The 24,052-nt window shown below is 40.5% G+C and overlaps 1 protein-coding gene and 1 pseudogene across 3 annotated transcripts in view; both read left to right on the forward strand.

Moving 5' to 3' along the window:
• Positions 1–133: 133 nt before the first annotated feature.
• On the forward strand, positions 134–947 carry LOC143274004 (acyl-protein thioesterase 1 pseudogene; annotated as a pseudogene).
• Positions 948–8,660: 7,713 nt separating this feature from the next.
• LOC102905706 (guanylate-binding protein 3) overlaps positions 8,661–24,052 on the forward strand; it is a 141,196-nt gene continuing 125,804 nt past the window's right edge. Inside the window, exons 1-10 of one of the 3 annotated variants that reach the window (XM_006986124.4) lie at positions 8,669–9,085; positions 10,201–10,396; positions 12,922–13,049; positions 13,732–13,841; positions 15,429–15,625; positions 16,558–16,803; positions 17,635–17,915; positions 19,362–19,574; positions 21,979–22,081; positions 22,392–22,585. In XM_006986124.4, coding sequence (XP_006986186.1) covers positions 10,225–10,396; positions 12,922–13,049; positions 13,732–13,841; positions 15,429–15,625; positions 16,558–16,803; positions 17,635–17,915; positions 19,362–19,574; positions 21,979–22,081; positions 22,392–22,585 — 1,644 coding nt within the window. In that variant the 5' untranslated portion in view covers positions 8,669–9,085; positions 10,201–10,224. Of the gene's footprint in view, positions 9,086–10,200; positions 10,397–12,921; positions 13,050–13,731; positions 13,842–15,428; positions 15,626–16,557; positions 16,804–17,634; positions 17,916–19,361; positions 19,575–21,978; positions 22,082–22,391; positions 22,586–24,052 lie in introns of all 3 variants that reach the window. The other 2 variants (XM_076575074.1, XM_076575075.1) reach the window with 2 other exon arrangements.

Below are 24,052 nucleotides of genomic sequence, written 5' to 3' on the forward strand. Positions count from 1 at the left end.
GGTGGGGAGAAATTCGGAGGAGTAGCAGGAAGGGAAATGGTGGTTAGAATTATGTGAGAAAAAAAAATCCTCTCTCAATAAAAGTAAAATAATTAAAAGCAATCCATTACACTTTTATATGGTGGGTACTGTCTGCCAGCCCATGGATGTGCGGCAACAACATGCCCACCCCACTGCCCACTGCCCAGAAGGCCACCACTGTGGTAGTTTTCCTTCACAGATGGGAATTACTGGGCATGGATAGGCAGAAGGCTTTGCAGGTATCAAAAGTTCCCACATGAAATGCATCTGTCCACATGTGCCTGTTATGCTTATTACATTAAATTTGAATACAGCTATGCCTTGTTGGTTTGATATTACTGGACTTTCACCAGATTTCCAGGAGGATAAATATGGAACTAAACAGGCAGCAGAAAATGTAAAAGCTTTGATAAATCGAGAGATGAAGACTGGAATTCCTTCTAGCAGAATTATTTTTAGGGGAATTTCTCAGGGTGGTACTCGTAATACACCGCTCTTACTACACAGCAGAAAATGGCCAGAAACACTGCTCACTCGGTCACTGGCTTCCACTTTGGGATTGGTTTCCACAGGATCCTATCCAGAGAGCTTACAGAGATATTTCTATTTTCCAGTGCCACAAAGATATGACCCTTTAGTTTCCCAAATGTTTGGTTCTCTCTTACTGTTGACAAACTAAAAGCATTGGTGAATCTAGCCAAACAAAATTTAAAATCTATGAAGACATGATGCACAGCTCATGTCTGCAGCAATTCATTGATTAAACTCCTACCTCCAATTGATTGACATCTCTAAGAGGCCTTGTGTAGACATCCACCAGCATCATTGTAGTAGAGTATAAACCTTTTCCCATTCCTGATCATAAAACTTCTAATGTTTACAGAGTTAAAATGTTTTACAAATATACACTAGTGATACAGACTAAATGATTTTTCCATCATAGAAAATGTAAGATCCCTTTAAGCTTCTATACCTATATTTGTATTATACAATCCAGAATGTACTAGTATTAAAATAGATGAAGTGAAGCAGCTAGCTTTTCCCCCTCAAATTAATTCAGCGATATAAAGTACCACAACCAGAGTTTTACCACAGTATTTAAAAATTACCGGTTTGCTCACTGATAATTTGTCCAGGTCTAAACAAGCTGTTAGGATGTAAGTGACTTGCTAATGCTCTGACTTAGGTGTCTAGTTGCCATGCAGTGCCTGTATTTTTATAAGTGTGCATATATATATGTGACTGTAATACTAAGAATTAGATGGTATTATGTTATACCCAATACTAGGGAGAATGCTTTTAAGTGTCAAAAAAGTAATACTGCTCTCTTCAACTAATTGCCCTTTTATTGGGGGCATCAGGCTTTTCTTTTTTCTTCTACTTAATTTTTCTACTCCCAAGAAAGAAAGAAAAATAGGTTCTTTCTTTATTGATTTTCCATAGACGACTAATATTGCCTCTCTACCACAATAAAAACCTATCAACATATACTATAATTTCACATTTTGAAACATAGACATAGGGTATTTTAAATCTAGGTAATGTGCAAAGAAACCAAATATTAATTAAGCTTATGTATTTCAAATAATGCATCTTATTCCAACATTAGATGGTAGAGTTATCAGAATTTTCAGTCCTGGTAATAATTTTGTGGTTTCATTTTTCTGTAAAAAAACTGAAAAGGTAAATAATATCTTGGCATGTTCATAAATAAATACTTAAGACCAGTCTTGAAGTCTAATTTCTAAAAGAGTTACATCTTACAGCAGAGTTTAAGTTTACATTTTCTGTACATATGTTTTGCCTGAAATCAAACACTGTTCAAGATGAGCAATCAGAAACTTTTGTTTTATCTGAAAACAAACTAATTTAAAATTTTTGTCTTAGGTAAAGGAATTTTTGAGAATTAGTATCCTGGGCAAACATTAAAATAGCTATTACTTGATTATAAATCATCAACTTGTCAAGAAAATTGGTGAAAACTATTTTAAATTAATTTGTGGATAAAAAAGAGCTGATTAGAACCATATATATAATATATATTACAATAATATATATTATATTATATGTGTGTGTGTGTGTAGTTACCACACAGTTGAATATGTTGCAAAATTATGGTTATTTCTGAACTGTTGCTTTTCCTGCTATTTTCAAACTGACCAGGACCGTTTTAAGAAACATCTTTATTAACTGATATGGAGATCATTTGGTATGAATTAGATAGGATGTTAATAATAAAGCCAAATTCTTATGTCTGGATTTAAGATAATTTCAAACAATAATTTGTTATTTTGCTTTACTTTGAAGAACAAAAATCTTACTTCAGTTATACTGTAGTAAAGTTTTACTTAGGGTAAGATATATTCCATTGAATTCCTGTGCTATGATGTGGGAAAATGTCATGTTTTTCTGTTTTTATCTATGTGAAATAAAATTGAATTCTGGAAAAATCTGTATGTGTGTGTGTGAGTGTGGGCTACAGGACACTTTTGTTTTCTGTTTTCACCTTCCATCCTGTTTGAGACAGGATTTCTTATGTTTGTTATTGTTGTTGTTGTTGCTTATGGTTGCTTACCCCAGGTTAATTGAGCAGGTTCTCTGAGGATCTTTGAACCACTGCAAATTCTTTCACACTGTCCCTGAAAACCACCATAACGGCTCTCAAGCAATTCAAACTTGAATCCTCATACCCACTTGTGCTGAGGAAGCAAATGTCAAGTTCCTTGAGTAACCTTTCTACTCCCCATGGTTAGATATCAAGGAGTCAAGAATTTGACACCATGTTTATGGTTAGAGAAAAATTCTTTATCACATTGAGTCACTGACATACGACTTCACCACAGCAAGAATTTAATGAAGCTCTCTGAAGTCTCAGGAGGGCCCTTCATGTGAAACATGGGGAATAGGACAGTGAAGCTCTCTAAAATGAACTCTCCTTGTAAAGTGTTATTTGAATCAGTTTCCTCTCTAGAGTGGGGAGAAAGAAGGCAGCAGGTTCTGGCCCTGAAACAGGACACAGCTGGCCTGAGCAGTGGGGCCTGTCCTTCCTTATACCCTGTTCATCTAAGAGTATGAAATCCTGTTTCTTCTCCTAACCTACCTCTTACCCCAGCCCTCCCCACACGTACTCATGTTCATGCTGTGACACCTCTTTGTTACTGACTCTGAAACCAGGTCTTGCTCTGTGAAGTCACCAATTCTTAAAGTAGTTCTCTCAAATGAGGGCAATTGACAAGCTCAGTAAAAGCACCCACATCACCATACTGAAATCCACTGCACAGTGCTTATCATAGCATATTTGAAGCATATTACTATACGAATAAAATTTAAAATTGCCCAACTTCAACCCATCCCATTTTATCTGATTTCTCTGTAGGAACAAGTATGCTCCCTTTTTATTTTCTTCAGTAGCTCTAGTATAACCTTGGTTCCTATCTAAGTCTGCATGCTGGCACAATCCTTTATTCCATGCAGGCTCTTCTTTCTAAACTGCTAGTATAACTCACCTGTGCCCAACTAACCTCAATACAACAGTTTTGTACACAATTGTTATTTATTAAATATCTGTCTACCAAGTGAATATGTTGAAAAGCAATGTTCAATATGTACCCAGGGATTGTCTCTTGCAATGGATTATTTATTTTAACCACACAATTGTTATGAATATGTGCTTTTATAATTATAAAAATAATTAATAGTCACTGAAAGTAAATTCATAGTAAAGAAAAAAGAAAAAAGAAAAAAAAAAGAGTAATTAGAACCAGAGAGACAGCTCAACAGATATGTCACTAAGTCACACGACATAACATCCATGTTCATGATCCACATAGTAAGAGAAGATAACTTATTTCTCTAAGTTGTCCTCTGATTTCCACTGTGGTACATGGGCATTTACACCTGAACATGTGGCCACATATGCTCAAATGTGCCCATAAGCACATGCAACAAAAATAATTTTTAAAATTGCAAAAATGAGGTCAATCTTGGGTGTCATTTCTCAAGAACCATTCACTGTTTTTGAAACAAGGTCTCTCTTTGGGACCTTACTGATTAAGCTAGGCTGTTGGGCCAGGAAGTTCCAGGGAACCATTTGTATCCATCTGTCCAGTGGTGGGATTCCCAGCATGTGCCCTCTGTCCAGATGTTTTTGTAAATGTTAAAGGTTGAGTTCAAGTTCTCAGCTGGCATAGTGAGCACTTTACCAACTGAGCTGTCTCTGAAGCCTCCTTTTCCTCCTCCCTCCCTCCCTCCCTCCCTCCCTCCCTCCCTCCCTCCCTCCCTCCCTCCCTCCCTTCCTGCCTTCCTTCTTTTCTTTCTTCCTTTCTTTAGAATTAATATAAACTGGTTCTGAAGGCCATGGAGTGATAATAATATACATGAAAAATGTAAATGAAGTCAGGCGGTAGTGGCACACGCCTTTAATCACAGCCCCTGGGAGGCAGAGGCAGGCAGATCTCTGAGTTGAAGTCCAGTCTTGTCTACAGAGTGAGTTCCAGGATAGGCATGGCTACACAGAGAAACCCTATCTCAAAAAACAGAACAAACCAAAACAGCAAATATGTAAATGAATACCTTTACCAGCAAATTTTAATTGGTCAGAACTAAAGTAAAAAACTCAAAAACTTCTTAGCCTGTAGTGAATTATATCTGACAAGTATAAGAGACACTAGTGTAGTCTTTTGTGCTTGAAGATTAATCACCTACTCATAAATCAGATATTACAGACCATCGAGGGAGGCCATATCATCTCTATTTAGATTTTTCAAGTAGATCTTGGACCTTAGGATGAAGATATTCTCTTCAGCTATTTGCCAAGAATCTCTTACTAGGGAAATGGACAATGACAAAAACACAAGGCTGCCTCAAAGCTCTGGTTATCAGCAGCAATGTGGCATGCATCCAGTGATGCTCAACCGAGGGTGGCTGAGGGGCAAAGACACCATTCCCTGAGCGATTAATGACTAAACCACATCCACAACTGTACTTTGATATTGTGTGGGCTCTCCTCAGAATTATTCCACTCTAGATCCCACCCACTCAGCTCTATCATTCCCTCTGTTCACAGAACACACACAAATTTTAACTATTGTGTTTTCATTTTATACAGTCTGTTCCCTGGGAAGTTAGAGATCACAACATGACAGGATTTGTCCACTCATATGCAGAGAAACGTGTGTGTGCACTGTGGAAGAAAGAGTGATTGAAGTGTGTGAAGCTGTTGTGTAGGATGGTCTCCTAACAGACAGACATGCAAATTTTTAAGGGGAGGATTTGCTTTCTTTACTCACATGTATCTTTGTTCTCTCTCTCTTTTTAAATCATCCATATTACACAGAACACTATAGAAAAGGAATGTAAAATTTTGAAAAGTAGATGCATCTTTCTCAACTAAAGTGCTGCATAAGTAATAACACCTAAGAATTAAGCAACTCAAATATTGTTTCTATTTATTTCATGTGCCAATGTCTCTCTCTTAAGTCAATGGTGAAAGCTGCATGAAGAAATGTTCATTAGAAATCCTTCAGCATGAGCTGTTTGTGAGAAATTCTTTCAATGTCTGGTTTGGCAAGAGATAAGGGAACAATTCCTTTATATTGGCATCTATTCAGAATTTCTTCCTTGTCAACAGAGAGAATGACACCTTCTGATACTTAAAGAAGTGCACTCTTTGATTTGCCTCATTTGGAAAATTCTCTACACTATCCTAGAAACTTGCCCAAACAAAGAAAGGCAGAAGTGAGGACTAGCCACCCAGAAGAGTGAACGGTTTGGGGAATCTGCATCTATTTGGAAGAGATGCTTCTAGGCAGATTTGACTGTGGTAATATTATACAATCAAACCACAAATATGTTAATAGATTGTGAAAAGCAATGTGTATTTCTTTCTTCATATCACTCAATTAATTGCAGAAGGTACATATTAGGTTTTGGGTTAGATTCAAGTGTAAGACTTGTGTTCATTCCTTTTGTGATCAGTTGAATGGAGCAATTTGTAAATGAGCTTTGCATTTCTCATGGTGGAATACAAATCAGAAAAAGCAGGAATAGAGACTCTGTACCTTCCATTCACAATTCATTTACATAGCAAGTCACATAGTCTGTTTTGTTAATCCTATAGGGAGATGTAGACATTTTTTATGACCAAGAAAAAACCATGAGTACAGACAAATACTCATAGTTATTACATAAAGACCTCAACCCAACCAGCAATAAGGATAGTTAATGATAGTATGATTTTAGTTAATATTAAAATAGTATCTGTTGTGACTCATCTGGGACCCTATTAACTGATAAGTCAGTCTGATTATAGCCTGTTTTTAATGTAACCTGCATAATATCTATATGGCTATGGTAATCACTCTTTATGGTATTGGTTATTATTCAGGTTGGGCACTGATGTACCAGAATACTCAGTCAAGGGGGTGGATGGTTGAAGATGCCCTCACTAATGCATGTATATGGAGAAGTGGTTTTCTTTCTATTGAAAATTTAAGTTGTTTCCAAGAAGCCTCCTCTTTACTGAAGGGAAGAAGTCTTTTTGAGCTGCATCTAGGTCTGCTTTGGCTACACAACCATGAAATACTTAGTTTGGTTTTCCAGATCCCATGTGTAATCTCTAATCCCACTGATCTTACAGTAAAATAGGAGGCAGAAATGGGGGAAACCTTATAATCTTACAGACTATTCATTTTGGCATATGCAGTAGCAACATGAATTTGTCTCAAAATAAGTGAAAAGAGAGGTCCTATACATGAAGTATTCTTCTGAGCTGAGCATGGGAAATATAGTTTGCCTGCACCCACACTTGGGGACAAAATCTTATGTATCCCATAATAGCCTCAAGCTCACTACATAGCTAAAGATGGCCTTGTGTTCCTGATTCTCTAGCCTCCACCTACAACCATATATGTGCATCACCATGCCCAGTTTACTTATGCGATATTTTAATTAATTTGTAAAAAAGGAGTCTTTCATAGAATAGAATTTTCTACTTGTAGTTTTATGTCAGAACTCAAAAAAGTTTAGTATTGGGGGGACTTGAAGTTTGGATTTGTAGATTAGAGATGCTCATGTGTACCGAACAAATAGTCAAGAAAAAAATGATAGTTTTGGAGGTCCCCAGAAAGCGAGGGGAAGCACACAGGCAACTCCTTGTCAGTGGGCAGGAAGCAACAATCCAGTGTTGTTAGCTCTCCTTACAGACCTGACTGAATCATGTGTTCTCCTTCCCAAGCAAGCTGCACTGGGAATGTTGGCTCTCTCTGTATTCTCGCCATTTTTTATGATGAAAGCTTTAGTTAAATAATTGAACGTGGAACTGACAGCAGATAATCATTTTAAAGAAAGGGAAGATTTAAAAAGAAGAAGAAGGAGAAGAAGAAGAAGAAGAAGAAGAAGAAGAAGAAGAAGAAGAAGAAGAAGAAGAAGAAGAAGAAGACTATAATACCCAGGGCTTGGTCTTGAGCGTTTATCCTTGACTCCCTAAACAAAGCAGGTTTATGTCAGGGCACAGTTTCAGCTTCTGTTTCCCTTGCCCCTGGCAAACGCAGGAAAAAAGGGAGGAAGGGCTGCTCTGCCGTGGGAAATCCAGTCACCTGCTTTGGCCCTGGAGGATACACAGCCTGGGTTTGGGCTCTATTCTCTCCTGCTCCATCTGAGAGGAATCATTTCCCCAGTGTTCTGAAATGTGTGGAGGGGAAGTATGGGACCACAGTGCAGATGCAGCTGTCTAGCTCCAAGAGGCCAAGGGGCCCAGAGCACTGAATGGCAATCACTGATTGGAAGTGCTCCCTGAGGAGCACCACAGGCAGACTTATATGCTGTGTGATTCTGCTTTCTCTGTTTAGCAGCGGTGATGGAACATGCTCCCTGGAGAGAAGCAGCAGTCTTCCCATATAAAAAGAGGGTTTGGAGTAGGTAGTTCCCAACAATGAATGAAATCCAATTATCAAGTCACAAATTTAAAAAATTAGCTTAAAGGGGCTGAGGATGTAGCTCTGTTGTTGGAGTTCTTGACTAGCATGCATAGAGACCTGGGTTTAATTCTGAGCACCTCACACAGTTACCTAAGATAGCTCAATGCTTATAATCAATCCCAACACTTGGAAAGTGGAGGCAGGAGGATCAGAAGTTCAAAGCCATCCTTCCAATCTTTGCCAGGTTGGAGGACAGCTTGAACTTCATGAGACCCTGTCTCTTATAAAAAAAAAATAAATAAGGATAAAACCTACCATGATAATAAAAATAAGAAATCATCTTCCCCTGAAAGAGCACAAAAATAAAAGGGGGCCCATTTCCCTCCACTCCCCTCAACTCTCCCCCACCCCACCCCGCAACGATTTTTCAAGCATAGCATTAACCTACACTGGGTTTTTCTCCACCAAAGCCTAAGCCAGTCTCTGGGAGCTCCATTCACCGAATCACAGACTCTTTCTTAGATGCTAGCTGGTCAATACATGCACATTTGCAAGTCAATGCATGGAGTTTCTACTAGGCTCCTGATGCACAGGAAAGGGGTGTAACCTGAGAAGTGCCAAGATTGCATCTGTAGTGTGGCAAGAGCATACTTTTATCTCATTTTTGTTTTGGTTTGTTTCTTTGAGACAGGATCTGGAACTCACTCTCTTGCCCAGGCTGAACTAGAACTTGTGGCTGTCCTCCTGCCTCAGCCTCCTGCCTGCCAGGTTTGCAGGAGTGAACCACCACTTCCAGATTAATTTTATCTGCTTTAAGTGGTGTGGAGTGGACAGAACAATGCTGAATCTCTGAGAAGAGCCTTCGTGGTAACTTCAGAAACTCCAGAGGAATCTCGGAAATTCCTCTAGCTCAGACAGGCTCTGCTCAGGTTACAAACACGTTATTTTGCTCAGTCCCTCCCAACTACTGATTCATCAGGAAAGAAGCATGGTTTCGATTTCACTTCTCTTTATATCAACTTGTATTTGGGTGGCTGTTATTTCGCAACTTCTAACAGTGGCTGTTTCAAGCAGCCTGGAGCAGGAGGAAGTCCAGCGAATGAGCCTAGTGGGCTGAGGACTCGTCCCTGCTGCCGAGCCATCGCCGGGTGAGTCGTCACGAGCATTTCTCTCAACAGACTCCGTGGGAGAAAATTCCGAGGAACACCCCACTCGGGGGTTGCACACTGTCACTGGTGGGCTAGCAATGGCAAGCAGCGGATCGCACAGTTGACCCAGTCGTATGTGGCCCTGTGCAGAGCGCCTCCTGGCGTCTCAAGGCTGCATGCGCTGCTTTTTTCAGACCTCTTGGTCTGAGCTTGAGAGGCTGAGAAAGAGAAACAAGTCTCATTCTTGGTGGTGGGAACTTGGGAAGGTAGCTCTGTCTGGGACCCAGGAGCCAAACCCAAAGTCCCGCAGCAGCTCTCTGGTGGGTTAACCTCTCCAGTTTCCTTCCTTGTGCCCTCAATGCTTTCCCGAAGGCAGATATCTGTCCTCAAAGATGTCACCAAGAGGCTTCATTTCATGCTGGTGGAATTGGTCCCTGTTTACAAACTTCTGAATCCAATTTCCAATGTCCCTAACTCATTCTCCATTTTCTTCTAAAACGTGTGTGTGTGTGTGTGTGTGTGTGTGAGAGAGAGAGAGAGAGAGAGAGAGAGAGAGAGAGAGAGAGAGAGAGAGAGAGAGAGAGAGAGAGAGCGAGAGAGCGCGAGCGTTCATTCTCTGCTATTATCTCTCCCATTTGAATAGAGACCCACCGAGGCAGGAATTTGCGGGCATTTTGTTTACTCCTTGATAATAGCCACCCGAGGCAGTGCCTAACACACAGTCAGTACTCATACTCTTCACATACTGAATGAGACTTAAAATTCTTTTAGAATGCCAGGAAATCTTCCTACTCACTTGGCAAGTTTATCATGTGCATTTTGCTTTGCCTTCTACAGAACCCAAGTGCATTCTGGACTCATACACCAGTTTTTTGCTTTTCTCATTTTATTCTTTAAAAAGCCAGGTGATCCTTTTCTTAGTTCAAATAAGAATCATAAGATACTATATTTTAAGTACTGTGACAGGCAACTCACTTTTTCCCCTTAGAAACACACCAAAGTTGATATAGGTGTTGCACAAACAAAGCCTGATGCTTCTGCCTTGAATAGTAACAAGAGATGACCTTGCGATCCCGTATTTCAAGTGACTGTTCTGGGATTGTTCTGAGCTACAGAGTGCTGTGGCGTCTTCGTTGACCATGGAGGCACCCATTTGTCTGGTGCAGAACTGGCAAGAGCAGCTGACGCTAAACCTGGAGGCTGTAAGGATTCTTGAGAAGATATCTCAGCCTCTGGTGGTGGTGGCCATTGTTGGCTTATATCGTACAGGGAAGTCCTACCTCATGAACCGTCTTGCAGGACAGAACCATGGTGAGTGTCCTTCAGATGTGTGGGAACCATTTCCTTGGAGCTCTGGTAGGTGGACTGAGCACACTTTTCTAGGCTCAGCTTAAGGAAAAGTCCAATCCTTCTCATGAATTTTCATCAAATTATAGTTTATAACCCTATGGAAAAAGATCACATTCTTCTGTATAGTGATTGTTCCTCAACTTCATCAAAATATCCACCTCAGCATTCCTCTTGACTCCTCTACTCTGGCCTGATCAGCAACTGAACTCTGTCAAGGGCCCCCATTCTTCCTCCTGTACCTTTGCCGAAGCCACAAGAACATTGCAAGTATGACTATGGTTTCACCTGTCCTACTTAAATACAGACGGGCTGAAGAAGGAGGTGTGGTAGGGTCTTTATATACCCAACATTCAAACTGGGTTGTCATCCAGCCTTGGAGTTTGGACTTGTTGTTTTTGTATTTCATGACAAACCTTTTTTTAAAACTTCAATTTGCTATTCTGCTATAATGTGTTCCCTGTAACACATTTTCGTGCATGGATACAGTATGTTTGAGCAGGTGTCCCCCCATAATCTTTCCAACTCTCTTTCCTCCCCCTCTCACGAGTTTCCTTCATTCCTCACACAGTTTCCCTTTTACTTTCATGTCATTCTTACACATATACTTTGAGGTATCTGCTTAAATAAGGACCCACAATCGAGAGAAAACATGATTATTTGTCTTTCTGAGACTGACTTCATTTTCATAGCAAAGCTTTTATGAATTATTGACAATAAAGTTAGTTAATGAATATGACGTGAGCATCCAGATCAATATCCAGATCAAATATTGGATATTGGGAATAAAATCTGACTAACCACCGGAACCCAAATCATACTCTCTCTCACACTCTCTGAAGCTCCTCGATACTTTCATTTACAGGGAACAGGTTCATCCTTTCTTTCTGTGTAGGGGAATATATGAGCTTGTGTGTTGCACAGGTAGGTACGCCGTGTGCATCTCCACAGGCTAGAAGAGGACACTGAGTGTCCTGTAATTGTCACACATATCCATACTTTATTTATTTCCACCACTTTACAGCATGTTGTTGTCTGAGGATACCACCTATCATTTATCCATTTGTTGTTGATGAGCATTGAAGCTATTTCCGGCATTCCACACGTCCCTCCCCCCAAATTGGGGGCATAAGATACATATTTAATTTTTCTGACCTGTGCGCTGCACAGCTGTATGCTATTTAACCCACTATAAGATCTTGAAATCTTTATTTTCTATTTTGTAAAGTAGGCTGTTTTCCCCTACTATATTGTCTTTATGTTGTTAACTGACAATGTAGGCCATGCCTCTCATGATTCTGTTTAGTGTTTCCATCTTTAAAAAGCCCACAGGCACCTTTCTTCCTAATATGTTACTTAATTTTCACATCAGTGATTCAATACCTTTTCTGATTGAAACTTGACTGTAAAATTCTTCCATCCCGAGGTATCTCTCCAGTCTCTCTCTCTCTCTCTCTCTCTCTCTCTCTCTCTCTCTCTCTCTCTCTCTCTCTCTCTCTCTCTCTCTCTCCTTTCTTTCTTATCCTTCCTTCCTCCTATCCTCCCTCTGGTTATCTGTTTCCCTTTCTCCTCCTTTCTTTCCTTTCCTCTCCCTTCTCCCTTTCTTGCTTCCCCTTTCTTCTTGGGCCTCCTGAACAACCCATTTGCCTTTATCTTTCTATTAGAGGAACTCTTGGCCATCAATTGGGGAAGATATTTTTCCTTTCCCAGATCACAAAACTTTGTAAACTTTTGAGTGATTAGCATTTGAGAGCCCTAAGACATGGGTATTAGACAGGTAAGTTTCAACAGTATTGCTTTTATTTTCTACTCAAGAAAACATTGGTAACTAAGGCAATTTCTGTTAAGGGAGTCCATGGTTGATGTTCCAGATCCAAACTAGAGCATGCACTCATGGGGTAACTCAAGGGTATGGAATGGTGGTACTATATACAATGACGTAGGGGGGGCAAAGGAAACCAACAGGTGTGAGCAAGGACTTGGTGAGTCGCAATAGGAGTGGCCAGGTAGGAGTTAATTTCTCTCCTAAAAGGAGCAGGTAAAGAATGAGCCTCAACATGTGGGAAGAGAAATATTGGATGGAGCTGCCTGAAGGGAGCTGTGAGGAGTAAGTCCCTGGCACACTATAGCTCAAGAGGGTAGAAGTGAGGGAACACAATGCCAGCTAGTGGCCATTCACTGATGTGTTTCGGTAGTTGAACTCTACCAGAGAAGTAAGAGGACACGGGATTTTTTGGACTCAGATAAAAACATTACAATTAATAGAGTCTAAACTAATTCTACAACACAGTCCATTCTGCAGAGTTGGAATAATGAGGTAAGTAGAAGCCACAAGTGTTCCTTGGGAGAGTCTGTTGTGTATGGACTGAATTCATGGTCCTTGCTGAGATAAAAGCAAGCCTTTCCTTGCTGCTTGTTAGACATTCTCAGCACTCTGCTACCCTCCGTCTTCCTGCTGTGACATTTTGCTGTTTTTCCTCTTTCCTCAGGCTTTTCCTTGGGTTCCACAGTGCAGTCTGAAACCAAGGGCATCTGGATGTGGTGTGTGCCCCATCCCACCAAGCCAAACCATACCCTGGTCCTTCTGGACACAGAGGGCCTTGGTGACATAGAAAAGGTAAGGTAGACTCTTATCTAATATAATGATTTTTTTTGCTCTAAATTCACAGATTAACTCATCATCTCTATGTGCTTCTCTGTGCTGTTTTTTTGTTATTAATAATTTTAGCTCTCTTTTTGGTAGACATTGCCATTGTGATTGTATGAGTATGTTGACATGTTTATTTGCTATGGTAGAAAGTCATCTTCCAGAAGACAACTGTATGGAAATTGATAGCCACAAAATGTGTCTCTGCATTTTGTCAGAAGCACAATTAAACATTGCACTCAACTGAATAGGGTTTATATCTATAATCATGACAAAAATTATAAAAGTGTAACTGCCCACTTATCACTGCCTACTGTGTTCCAGGTGCTTAGGAAATGTTTTATACACATTGAATATTTTGTCTTTTTATCAGTCAGTTCTGGGAATCAAACCCAGAACCTTGTGCATGCCTGCCAAGGTTCCTACCACTGAGCTATATTATATCCTAACTCTACCAGTTAACTTAATAGCTAAACAAACTAATGCACTGAGAGGGGTCATTAATGAGGATTGAATGTAAAATTATCTTCAGATTCTGATATTTCTCTCAGATTCAGTAATAATGTATCTGAAAGAATGAGGGAACAATTGGATGAATGAATGAATATTAGACTCTTAACTCCCTTGTCCCCGTGTGTGTTCTGACTCCCAGGGTGACCCTAAGAATGACTGCTGGATCTTCGCCCTGGCCGTGCTTCTAAGTAGCACCTTTGTCTACAACAGCATGAGCACCATCAACCACCAGGCTCTGGAGCAGCTACAGTATCCTTCCAGGGATGGAACTGCCATGCTTCATTGAGTATAGGAGGAAGGCAACTTACTGCTTTTTCTAGAGTCTAAGTCAGCAAGTCTTGGTTGAGGTAGAATGGACATAGGACAAAGAGGAATATTGTTTTAAATTTATTTATTATTTATTTTTTTAATAATTCTTTTCATTTATTTTACATACTGACCACCAATTCCCCTCCCTCCTCTACTCACCATTTTCCCATGCCTCTCACCTAACCCCTCCATCCACTTCTCCCTTCAGAAAAGGGTAAGCCTTCCATGGGAGTCAACAAAGCATGACACACCAAATTGAGGCAGGACCAACCCCTCGCCCACATCAAGACTGGGAAATGCAATCCAGCCTGGTTAACAGGTTCCCAAAAGCCAGCTCAAATGTCAGGGACAGGGCCTGATCCCAGTGCTGGGAACCTGACAAACAGACCAAGCTACAAAACTGTCACACACATGCAGAGTGCCTAGATCGGTCCCATGCAGACTCACTAGCTGTGGGTTTAGAGTCTGTGAGCTCCCACGAGCTCAGGTCAGTTGTCTCCATGGGTTTCCCCTTCATGACCTTGACCCTCTGGCTAGTACAGTCCCTCCTTTCTCTTTGCAACAGGACTCTTGGAGCTCTGTCCAATGCTTGCCTGTGGATCTCTGCATCTGCTTCCATCAGTTACTGAATGAAGGTTCTCTGATGACAATTAGGGTAGTCACCAGTGTAATTACAGGAGAGGCCTTCAGGCACCCTCTCCACTATTGCTAGGAGTCTTAGCTGAAGTCATCCTTGTGGATCCCTGGGAGTTTCCCTGGCACCAGGTTTCTCCCTAACCCTGATATACCCCTCCCCCATCAAGACATCTCTTTCCTTATTCTCCACCTCCATACAGCCCCCAGCCCACCCAACCAGATCCCTCATGTTCCCATACCCTCAGCCCCCCTCCAGTCCCCAGTTTACCTAGGAGATCTCTTCTATTTCACCTTCCCAGAAAAATCCCTGTGTCCCCCTTTGGGACCTCCTTGTTATCTAGCCTCTCTGGCGCTGTGGATTGTAGCTTTGTAACTAATATCCATTTATGAGAGTGAGTATATACCCTGTTTGTATTTCTGGGTCTGGGTTACCTCACTCAGGATGATTTTTTTTCCAGTTCCATCCATTGGCTTGCAAATTACATGATGTCATTTTTTTTTCACAAATGTCATTTTTATGTCATTATTCTGAGTAATACTCCATTGTGTATATTTATCACATTTTCTTTATCCATTCTTCCTTAAGGGGCATATAGGTTGTTTCTAGGTTCTGGCTATTATGAATAAAGCTGCTATGAACATAGTTGAGCAAGTGTCTCTGTGGTATAATAGGGCATCTTTGGTTATGGGCCTAAGATTGGTATAGCTGGGTCTTGAGTAGATTGGCTCCCAATTTTCTGAGAAACCTCCATATTGATTTCCAGAGTGGCTGTATACAAGTGTGCATTCCCACCAGCAGTGGAGAAGTGTTCAAAGGGAAATATTTTTAATAATTAATTCTATATGAGACCTGGAAGATATTTAGTTTCATATCCTTAGCTACAATCCCAGCTATGTGACTGAATTAACACAGCTAATCCGGGCAAAATCCAGCCCCAGAGAGGATGAAGTAGAGGACTCTAGTGAATTCGTGGGTTTCTTTCCAGATTTTGTCTGGGCTGTTCGGGATTTCATTCTGGAGCTGAAGTTAGATGGACGCATCATCACAGCAGATGAGTACCTGGAGAATGCCCTGAAGCTGATTCCAGGTATCAGAGTGTGAGGGAAGTTTCAACAGGGACGTAGCATCATCTGAACCCTGCACAGCCCTTGACATATCTACTTGAGACTGGGTTGAAACCCGTGTTAATTAATGGTCTCGACAATTGACAGGCAGCCATAATTTTGGTAATCACTATTACTTGAAAATATTCTGAGGCTAAGATTTTAAACCCACTTTAACTTAGGACATGTCATAGCAAATAATTTTATACCTATTAGTATTACAAACAAAAACAAAAATAGGTAAGAATTGCAATCAAGGAGACTACTTCCTTAGCCTATTTATCTATTTGTTAATTTATATGTTCTTCATAACCTTTTTTGAGAAAAATTGTTCATCAAATAAATGAGAAAACCTAAAATCACACGGAAATCTACTGACCTAATTTTAAAAACATTTCCCATTCATAATGTTTTACTAGCTCAAACAGTTATACCTTTCAATGGATGTATGTTTAAATCAAAGCAACTCTCAGTGGATGAGGGTGGGGGAAGTAGATGTGTGTCTCTACTAATGTGCAATATTTCATTTTTCACCGAACTTTCACCTTCTAGCTTTATGCAATGTATTGGCATGTTAACATTACAAATTCATTACATGAACTATATTCGTAGGATAGATAAGTGCCTAGAGTCAATATTTTTTATTCGTTCATCTATTATTTAGACAAATATTCATTTTAAATAGCTAATTTGTGTTATAAGTCTCTCTGAAAAACAGTGTCAAGTCCAATATAATGACTAAGTAGTGAGGTCTCCTAAGGCACTGGTTACTCTAAAGCTGTTCCTGAAGCAATTCAGATGTCCTGGGGCTACAGCCTTGAAAACTTTCTCAGGAAGTTGTCAATCACCTTATCTTCTAGCTGCCTCTTCAATGAGTGTTCTCTCCCTCCCTCGACCCCCCCCCCTTTTTTAATAGGAAACAATCCCAAAGTCAAAAAATCCAACATGACCAGAGAATGTATCAGATATTTCTTCCCAGTACGGAGATGCTTTGTCTTTGACCGGCCCACAAGTGACAAAAATTTATTATTACAAATTGAAAAAGTTCCAGAAAACCAACTGGAATGGAATTTCCAGGTTGAATCAAAAAAATTCTGTTCCTACATCTTCTCCAATGCAAAGACGAAGACCCTGAGAGGGGGAATTATTGTCACAGGAAATCGTGAGTTTCTTTTGTCACAAGAATGTCTCTGTGGCTTTGAATATGTAATGAAGTGATGATCTTTTGTGGTCTTGAAAGCTGTTGTTTGCTTATGTAAAGGAATACGGAGAAACAAATGTTCAGATTACACATACATGTTCCATACTTGAACTTTCTGTGTATGAGTGTTTATTGAGGTTTAACATGCCTCACACAACTAGCACTGTGAAGATGTCCAGAAGACTGGACAGAAATCTGCAAGATGACTTGCAGTCCCAAAGGAAGTGTCTCAGTTTGATCATACAGATTATTTATGGGGTGACACAGGTCAGAACACAGCAGGTCAAAAGTCCCATACAATTGAGAAAGAAGTTTAAACATGACAAGTGTCATGAACATTCTGCCTGTGTGAACATGCTTTGTCAGCACTCACATGGGTCCATACTTAGTTCCATGTTCTATATTCTGTCTTCAAATTTCTGATTTTTTTTATGGGACTTAAATTTTCATTTGGAACTTGGTCTCACAAAAGATGAAATTTACTTTCTCTTTCTGGCAAACTTTTATTGTATTTATATGGTGGAGTGTTTTCTCCCCAAGAAGCCTTGAAACCTCTTGGTTATAATCATTGATTATTTTTAGTGTATTGAACTAGAGAGCTACAAAGGAACGAAGTTGATTTTATTAAATAGATGTTGACTCTGAGAGGACATGAAAGAACAGAAGATATGGAAGAAGTTAGAGGAGAAGAGAAATTGAAGATAAACAGAGTTTTGTTGCTTTTGATAATGCTAGGTCTAAAGCTTACACAAACAACGAGAACTTTCTCATTCTTGATGGTGTTTTTCTCAGGACTGGCAACTCTGGTGCAGACCTATGTGGATGCCATCCATAGTGGAACTGTGCCTTGTTTAGAGAATGCAGTGATGACCCTGGCAGAGCGTGAGAACTCTGCAGCTGTGCAGAAGGCAGCTGACCATTACAGTAAGCAGATGGCCCAGCGAGTGAGGCTCCCCACAGACACACTCCAGGAGCTGCTGGATGTGCACACAGCCTGCGAGAAGGAAGCCATTGCTGTCTTCATGGAGCACTCCTTCAAGGATGATGAGCAAGAGTTCCAAAGGAGGCTGGTGGTAACAAATCTTAGCACTTAGCTTGCCTGATCTTTGTCCTTCTGTTATAACCCTTAGACTCCACTTTTTTGGTCTCATGGTCTGAATCTTTCTCTTTGGAATTTTAAATGGGTGACTTGAGTCTTTGCACTTTGCCCTTTCTAGGAAAAATAGCATTTGCTATGAAACAAGCTATCATGTGCTTAATACAGTGAAACTGTATGCATTTTATTAGCTCAAAGTTCAGGGCAGAGGTGAGGCAAGGGTGTGTGGATCTCTGCTCCATGTACTACAAACAGAAAACCTGGTGCCAGATTGACTTAGCTCTGATCTGTAGGCCTGAGGGAAGCCCTCTCTCTTACCAGCACACAAGAAAGCACTGGCTACTTTTCTTGTTTCTAGATGTTCTGATTCCTCTTCCTGCCACAGCCAGACAAAACTTATGTTTTGAAGGGCTTGGGTGGCTAGATCACCCTGTACTATGTAATATAATGTCACCATAGGGTTACTCTCCACCATGTTCACTAGCCCTGGGTGATAAAAGCATTGACACCAAGAAACAACTCTCAGGGGAGTATCATGACTTACCAACCCAAAGGCAGCTTCCCCTAGAGTTCCTGGTCTTCCATTTCTCTGAATTTGAACCCTGAAAGACAAAAATATCTTAGCTCATACTGAGGAAATTTGTCAGGATTATCACTTATGAGCACAAACAAACACATAAAGAAACAAAATATACCCGTTCTAGCATCCTGATACACAAGTAATCATTGCAAAAATTCATAAGGGTTCAAAACTCCACTGAGAGTACATTTACCTCAGTTCTGAAGAACTGGTTTGTCTGCCACACCAACCCCCATTCTCAGAGGAAATGGACTTATATCTTCCAACTTGATTTCACAGCTGCTGGGTATGAACCCAAGGGAGTTAACAGACTTTTAAGAAATCACACAGAATTGACCACATTGAGACTAAAGTAAATTTCCTGATCCTCCTTCTGTCCCAGTACATTCTGGGACTGTCTCATTGCTTCATCCAGGACAATCCCAGTGGCACCTTCTGTCTTAGTTGGGGTTTCTATTGATGTGAACAGATATCATGACCATAACAACTCTTATAAAGAAAAGCATTTAATTGAGGGTTCCTCACAGTTTCAGAAGTTTAGTCCATTGTCATCATTGTGAGAAGCACAGTAGCATGCAGGAAAACATGATGCTGGAAAATAAACTGAGATTCTACATCTTAATCTACAGGCAACGGGAAGTGAACTGTGACACTGGATGCTTGAGCATAGGAGACTTCAAAGCCTGCCTCCACAGTGACACACTTCCTCCAACAAGGAAATACCTGCTCCAACAAGCCACACCTCCTAATAATGCCACTCCCTATGGAGGCCATTTTCTTTCAAACCACCATACCTTCCTTCTAACAACTTCTTTGTTTTGTCTTCCCCTCCTCACCCGGCAGGCTGCCATAGAAGAAAGGAAGGAGGCTTTTATGCAACAGAATGAATCAGCATCTCTCAGTCACTGCCAGGCTGAGCTGGAGAAGCTGGCAGAGCCCCTGAGGGAGAGTGTCTCAAGTGGAGCTTTTTCTGTGCCTGGCGGGCACAGCCTGTACATAGAGGCCAGGGAGAAGGTTGAGCAGGGCTATGAGCAAGTGCCCAGGAAGGGAGTGAAGGTGAGGAATGACAGTAGCAATTGCTGACAGAGTTTAACTAGAGGGATAACTACTATGTACTGGTAGAACTAAGCAAGGTGAAAATGAGTTCATGGTTGGCAGACACTGACCATTCAGTTCTGGAGCCACGAGTCATTTCAGGTGACTTGGCTAGATTAGCAGTTTAGTTTTCAGGATATAAACTAAGTGGCTGTGCTTTCCAGTCTCATGCACTGGATAAGTGTAATGCATGAGGGACCTACCACATTGCCTAGGACCACACCACTGTTCATCAGCAGATTTGGCAGGTCAGAATCTCAGAATTCTGTTTTATGAGGAATCTTTATGCTGTTGTGCACAATGACTGTAATCAGTTTCCATTGCACTAAGAAATCTACAAAGGTTTTTGTCAACTCAACCAAAACTTTTGAGCTTATTGTAATAGGCATGGCCACAAAAGTGAGATGACACCACAATTGTGGTTTTGGTTTGTTATTTCATGAAGGATTAGTAATGCTGAGCACAAATACCCATTGGCATTTGAATTTCCTATTTTGAAAATTGTCTTTTCAGGGCAATTGCATGTTATTTTAAGCATGCTGGTTTTCCCTGTTGTGTTGTGTGAGTTCTTCATCATCTTCATATTTTAAATCCTTATCAGTCTATGGCTTGCAATCATTTCCTCTCATGCTATGTGTTCCCTTTCATTTTATCAAATGTTTCCTTTACTGTATAGAAAGTTTATAGTTGGCTATAGTCTCACCCATATATTTGCCTATGCTTTTGGTGTCAAATCTAAAACACCATCACATGGCTTTTCTCCCAACTTTTGTTTTAAGAATTTTATAGTGCCAGGTCTTAGGTTTAATCTGTTTTTAGTTTGTTTATGTGGGAAGTGTAATACAGAGATGTAATTTCACTATGTCTTGGCTTTCAGTTCTCTTCTATTGGTCTATATGTCCGTTTTTATGCCAGTACCATGCTGATTTGACTACTAAATAATGAAATTATGTTATATTATCTTATCTACCCATCATCTATATCTATCTATCTATCTATCTATCTATCTATCTATCTATCTATCTATCTATCTATCTATCATCTATATCTATCTATCTTCTGTCATCCATTTCATATCAGTATGATGAATCATTATTCAGCCTTAAAAATGCTGCCAATTGTGAAAATATGAATGAATCTGGAACACATTATGTTCATGGAAATGAACCAGGCACAGGAAGACAAATAATGCATGTCATGGCTCACTTTCAATGGCATCACTGAGAGAGAAAGAGAACATCAAACAAAGATAAACTAATATTAACTGTCTTGTTACTGTTCTATTGCTGTGAAGAGACACTATGACCAAGAGAATTCTTGTAAAAGAAAGTATTTAGCTGGGGGCATGCTTATGGTTTTAGAGAGGTAGTTCATCATCATCATGGTGGGAAGCAGACAGGTATGGCACTGGAGCAGTAGCTTATGCACAGGAAACAAGTGGAAAAAGAGACTGAGACTGGTATTGACTTTTGAACCTCAAAGCTCGCCCCCAGTGACACACTTTGTCCAACAAGGCCACACCTCCTAATCCTTCTCAAACAGTTCTACAAAATGGGGACCAAACATTTAAATATATAAGCCTAAAGGGCCCATTCTCATTTAAAATGCCACATTAACATAGAGTACAATGGTGATTACTATGGCTTGGAATAGGAGAAAAGGAAGACATTGGTCAGGAGATATGAACATATAGTTATAAGACAAATTAGTTTTGAAAGTCAAATGGTGACTATACATAGAATAATCCACTATATACCTGAAAGCCAGAAAAGAGTAGAGCTCGTGTTATTACAGCACAAAGGTACCTATTTGAGGCAACTGATATATACATTTCTTTGATTATATTAATTAATTAACAACATATAATAGATTAAAGAATTGTGTGCCTTAAACAGGTACAATTTTCGTTTGTTAATAATACCACAATAAAGCTGGATAGAAGAAAACCAAGAGAGCAGCCAGAAATACCAGAATAAGCCACCTGAGATACAAAGTGGCATGTTCTCATACATTGTCTTATCTATAAATTCTGGAACACTCATGAAGACAGGAGACAATATATTCAAACATGGTAAACAATAAGGGCTATGCCTCTGTGGAACTGCATGTAACTGTGGCTGGAGCTCTAACCTGGGGCAGCTGGTAGGCAGTATCACTGGGAAGGGAGGCTGTGAAGCTAGCAAAGAGGCTGAGGCAGAGGGTTTTTGTATCAATGAAGAGCTTGTGCTTTTTGTTATGGTCATGAAATTGAAGGGACATTGTAAGAACAGGACTCAAAAGATTAGGTGTTTTGTTAATCAATAAATATCTCAATAGAAGACATACCTTGCTCTTTGAATTATATTTTCTCTTCTTGGGTCCCCAGGCAAAAGAGGTTCTCAAGAGCTTCCTACAGTCACAGACTATTGTAGAGAACTCCATCCTGCAGTCAGACAAAGCCCTTACAGATGGACAGAGGGCCATAGCAGGTAGGGTAGAGGGTTGAACTGTTAGAGTGGGGGGGTACATTCTGCAAAGCCCTCTGACAGATGCACAGGTAGATCCTTCTGGAACAAGGGGCTTCCTCCTGCCAGGGTCATGACCTCTCCTAGATGTGCAAACAACTAGAGGTGTCGGTGTTGTGTTGAATATCCAGTCAATGGTGCCTTCCCATCGTGTTACGAACCATGCAGCTGCTGGCCTGACTGATGGGAGTACTCAGGTTTCCCTGTGAGCCCAGGGGAGCATAGCTACATTCTGACCGGGATTTCTTTCCTCTCTCAAACATCTGTGGAACAGCTGAGCGGACAAAGAGGGAGGTGGCTGAGAAGGAACGAGAGCTGCTGAGACAGAAAGAGAAGGAGCAAAAGCAAGTGATGGAAGCTCAAGAGAGAAGCTTCCGAGAAAACATCACTAAACTTCAGGAGAAGATGGAGAGGGAAAGGGAGACGCTTCTGAGAGAGCAAGAGAAGATGCTGGAGCACAAGCTGAAGGTGAGTGTGGATGATGGGGCTTATCAGTGTCAGACAGATGCTGCTGTGACTCCTCAAGAAGGGAACTGTTCATCTCAAACATGTAACTTCAACTGCGAATGTTTCATTGAAGTTCACATGGGTCTTACTGAAGCTGTGAGCATAAGAGCCCAGCATCTGTGCAGGGTTAGACTTTCGAGTGTACAAATGATGTCCCCAGGGTTCTGAGTTGCTCTTTGAGTTTCTAGGATGGTCTTTTTGTGCTACAGTTGACACTTCCCACTAGTCTTTAGGACTCTAGGCTTAACCTTCAAAGGGACATGAGGTGGGCCTATCCAGTGTGAATGTGTCAGATCTAGCCCAGGATAAAATGGAGGAGGAGAAAGAGGAGGAGGAGGAGGAGGAGGAGGAGGAGGAGGAGGAGGAGGAGGAGGAGGAGGAGGAGGAGGAGGATGGGGTTGAGAGATGGCTCAGTTGGTGAAATTCTCATTGTGCATGCATGAGGAACAAATTCAGATCTTCAGAATCCATGGAGAAAATCTGGAAGAAGTGACATGTGACCAGTGACCTTGTGAATTTAGGGGAAAGAGAGGAGGACCTCTGCGGCTTTCTAGCTAGGCAGTCTTGTAGAATCACCTAGCAACAGAATTGAAGAGAGACTTGATCTTCAAAACGGGGCTGTAAAGTTGACTCAGGTGTTAAGAGCACTTATTGTTCTTGCCAAGGACCCAGGTTTAGTTCCCATCAAGCATATGGCACCTTATATTGTCCAGAACTAGAATTTCAGGGGATCCAATACCCTCTTTTGATATCTATGGGCACCAGGCACACACATGGTATACATACATGTAAGCAAAATATTCAGACATGTAAATCTGATAAAAAACTAAAGAGGAGGCAATTGAAGAAGATACATGACAACAACCTCTGGCCTCTGTAGACATGTACAAACACACACATGTACACTAACATACACACACGCTCACACATGCATGCACAAAGAGAGATTAATTAGATTAATTAATTAAAGTGAAAAATAAAATAAAGTGATACAATAAAATAAAACATGATGCAATCTCATAAATTGCTCTATATTTTCCTGTGCCTGCTTGATTCATCCTGTAAGCTGGAGTAAAGGAAACTATGTGTTCCATCCTAGAGTTAATCAGCCATCTATACAAGGTCAGCACTCCCAAAATCTTTAAATAATTGAAGAGACACCTCCTCGGAATTGAAAGTCAGTTTCAGTTCACCTCTGCAGTCTCTCCCAAAGGGCACAATTTTTGTGTATTGGGACAAAACTCTTTACTCTCCAGGGGAAGATGCTGAGGAATTCTCCCTAAATACATACAAACCATGGATATTTTTATTATTAGGTGAAAATGTCTTGAAATATCAAAGACCCTTCTGAGGTGAAATAGATCATGTATTTAAGGTAAAGTTGTTAATACAAAATTCTGCCAATACTGGAGAATTTTTCTTCTTACA

This window comes from Peromyscus maniculatus, chromosome 6 (assembly GCF_049852395.1).
Source record: "Peromyscus maniculatus bairdii isolate BWxNUB_F1_BW_parent chromosome 6, HU_Pman_BW_mat_3.1, whole genome shotgun sequence".
NCBI classification, from domain to species: domain Eukaryota; kingdom Metazoa; phylum Chordata; class Mammalia; order Rodentia; family Cricetidae; genus Peromyscus; species Peromyscus maniculatus.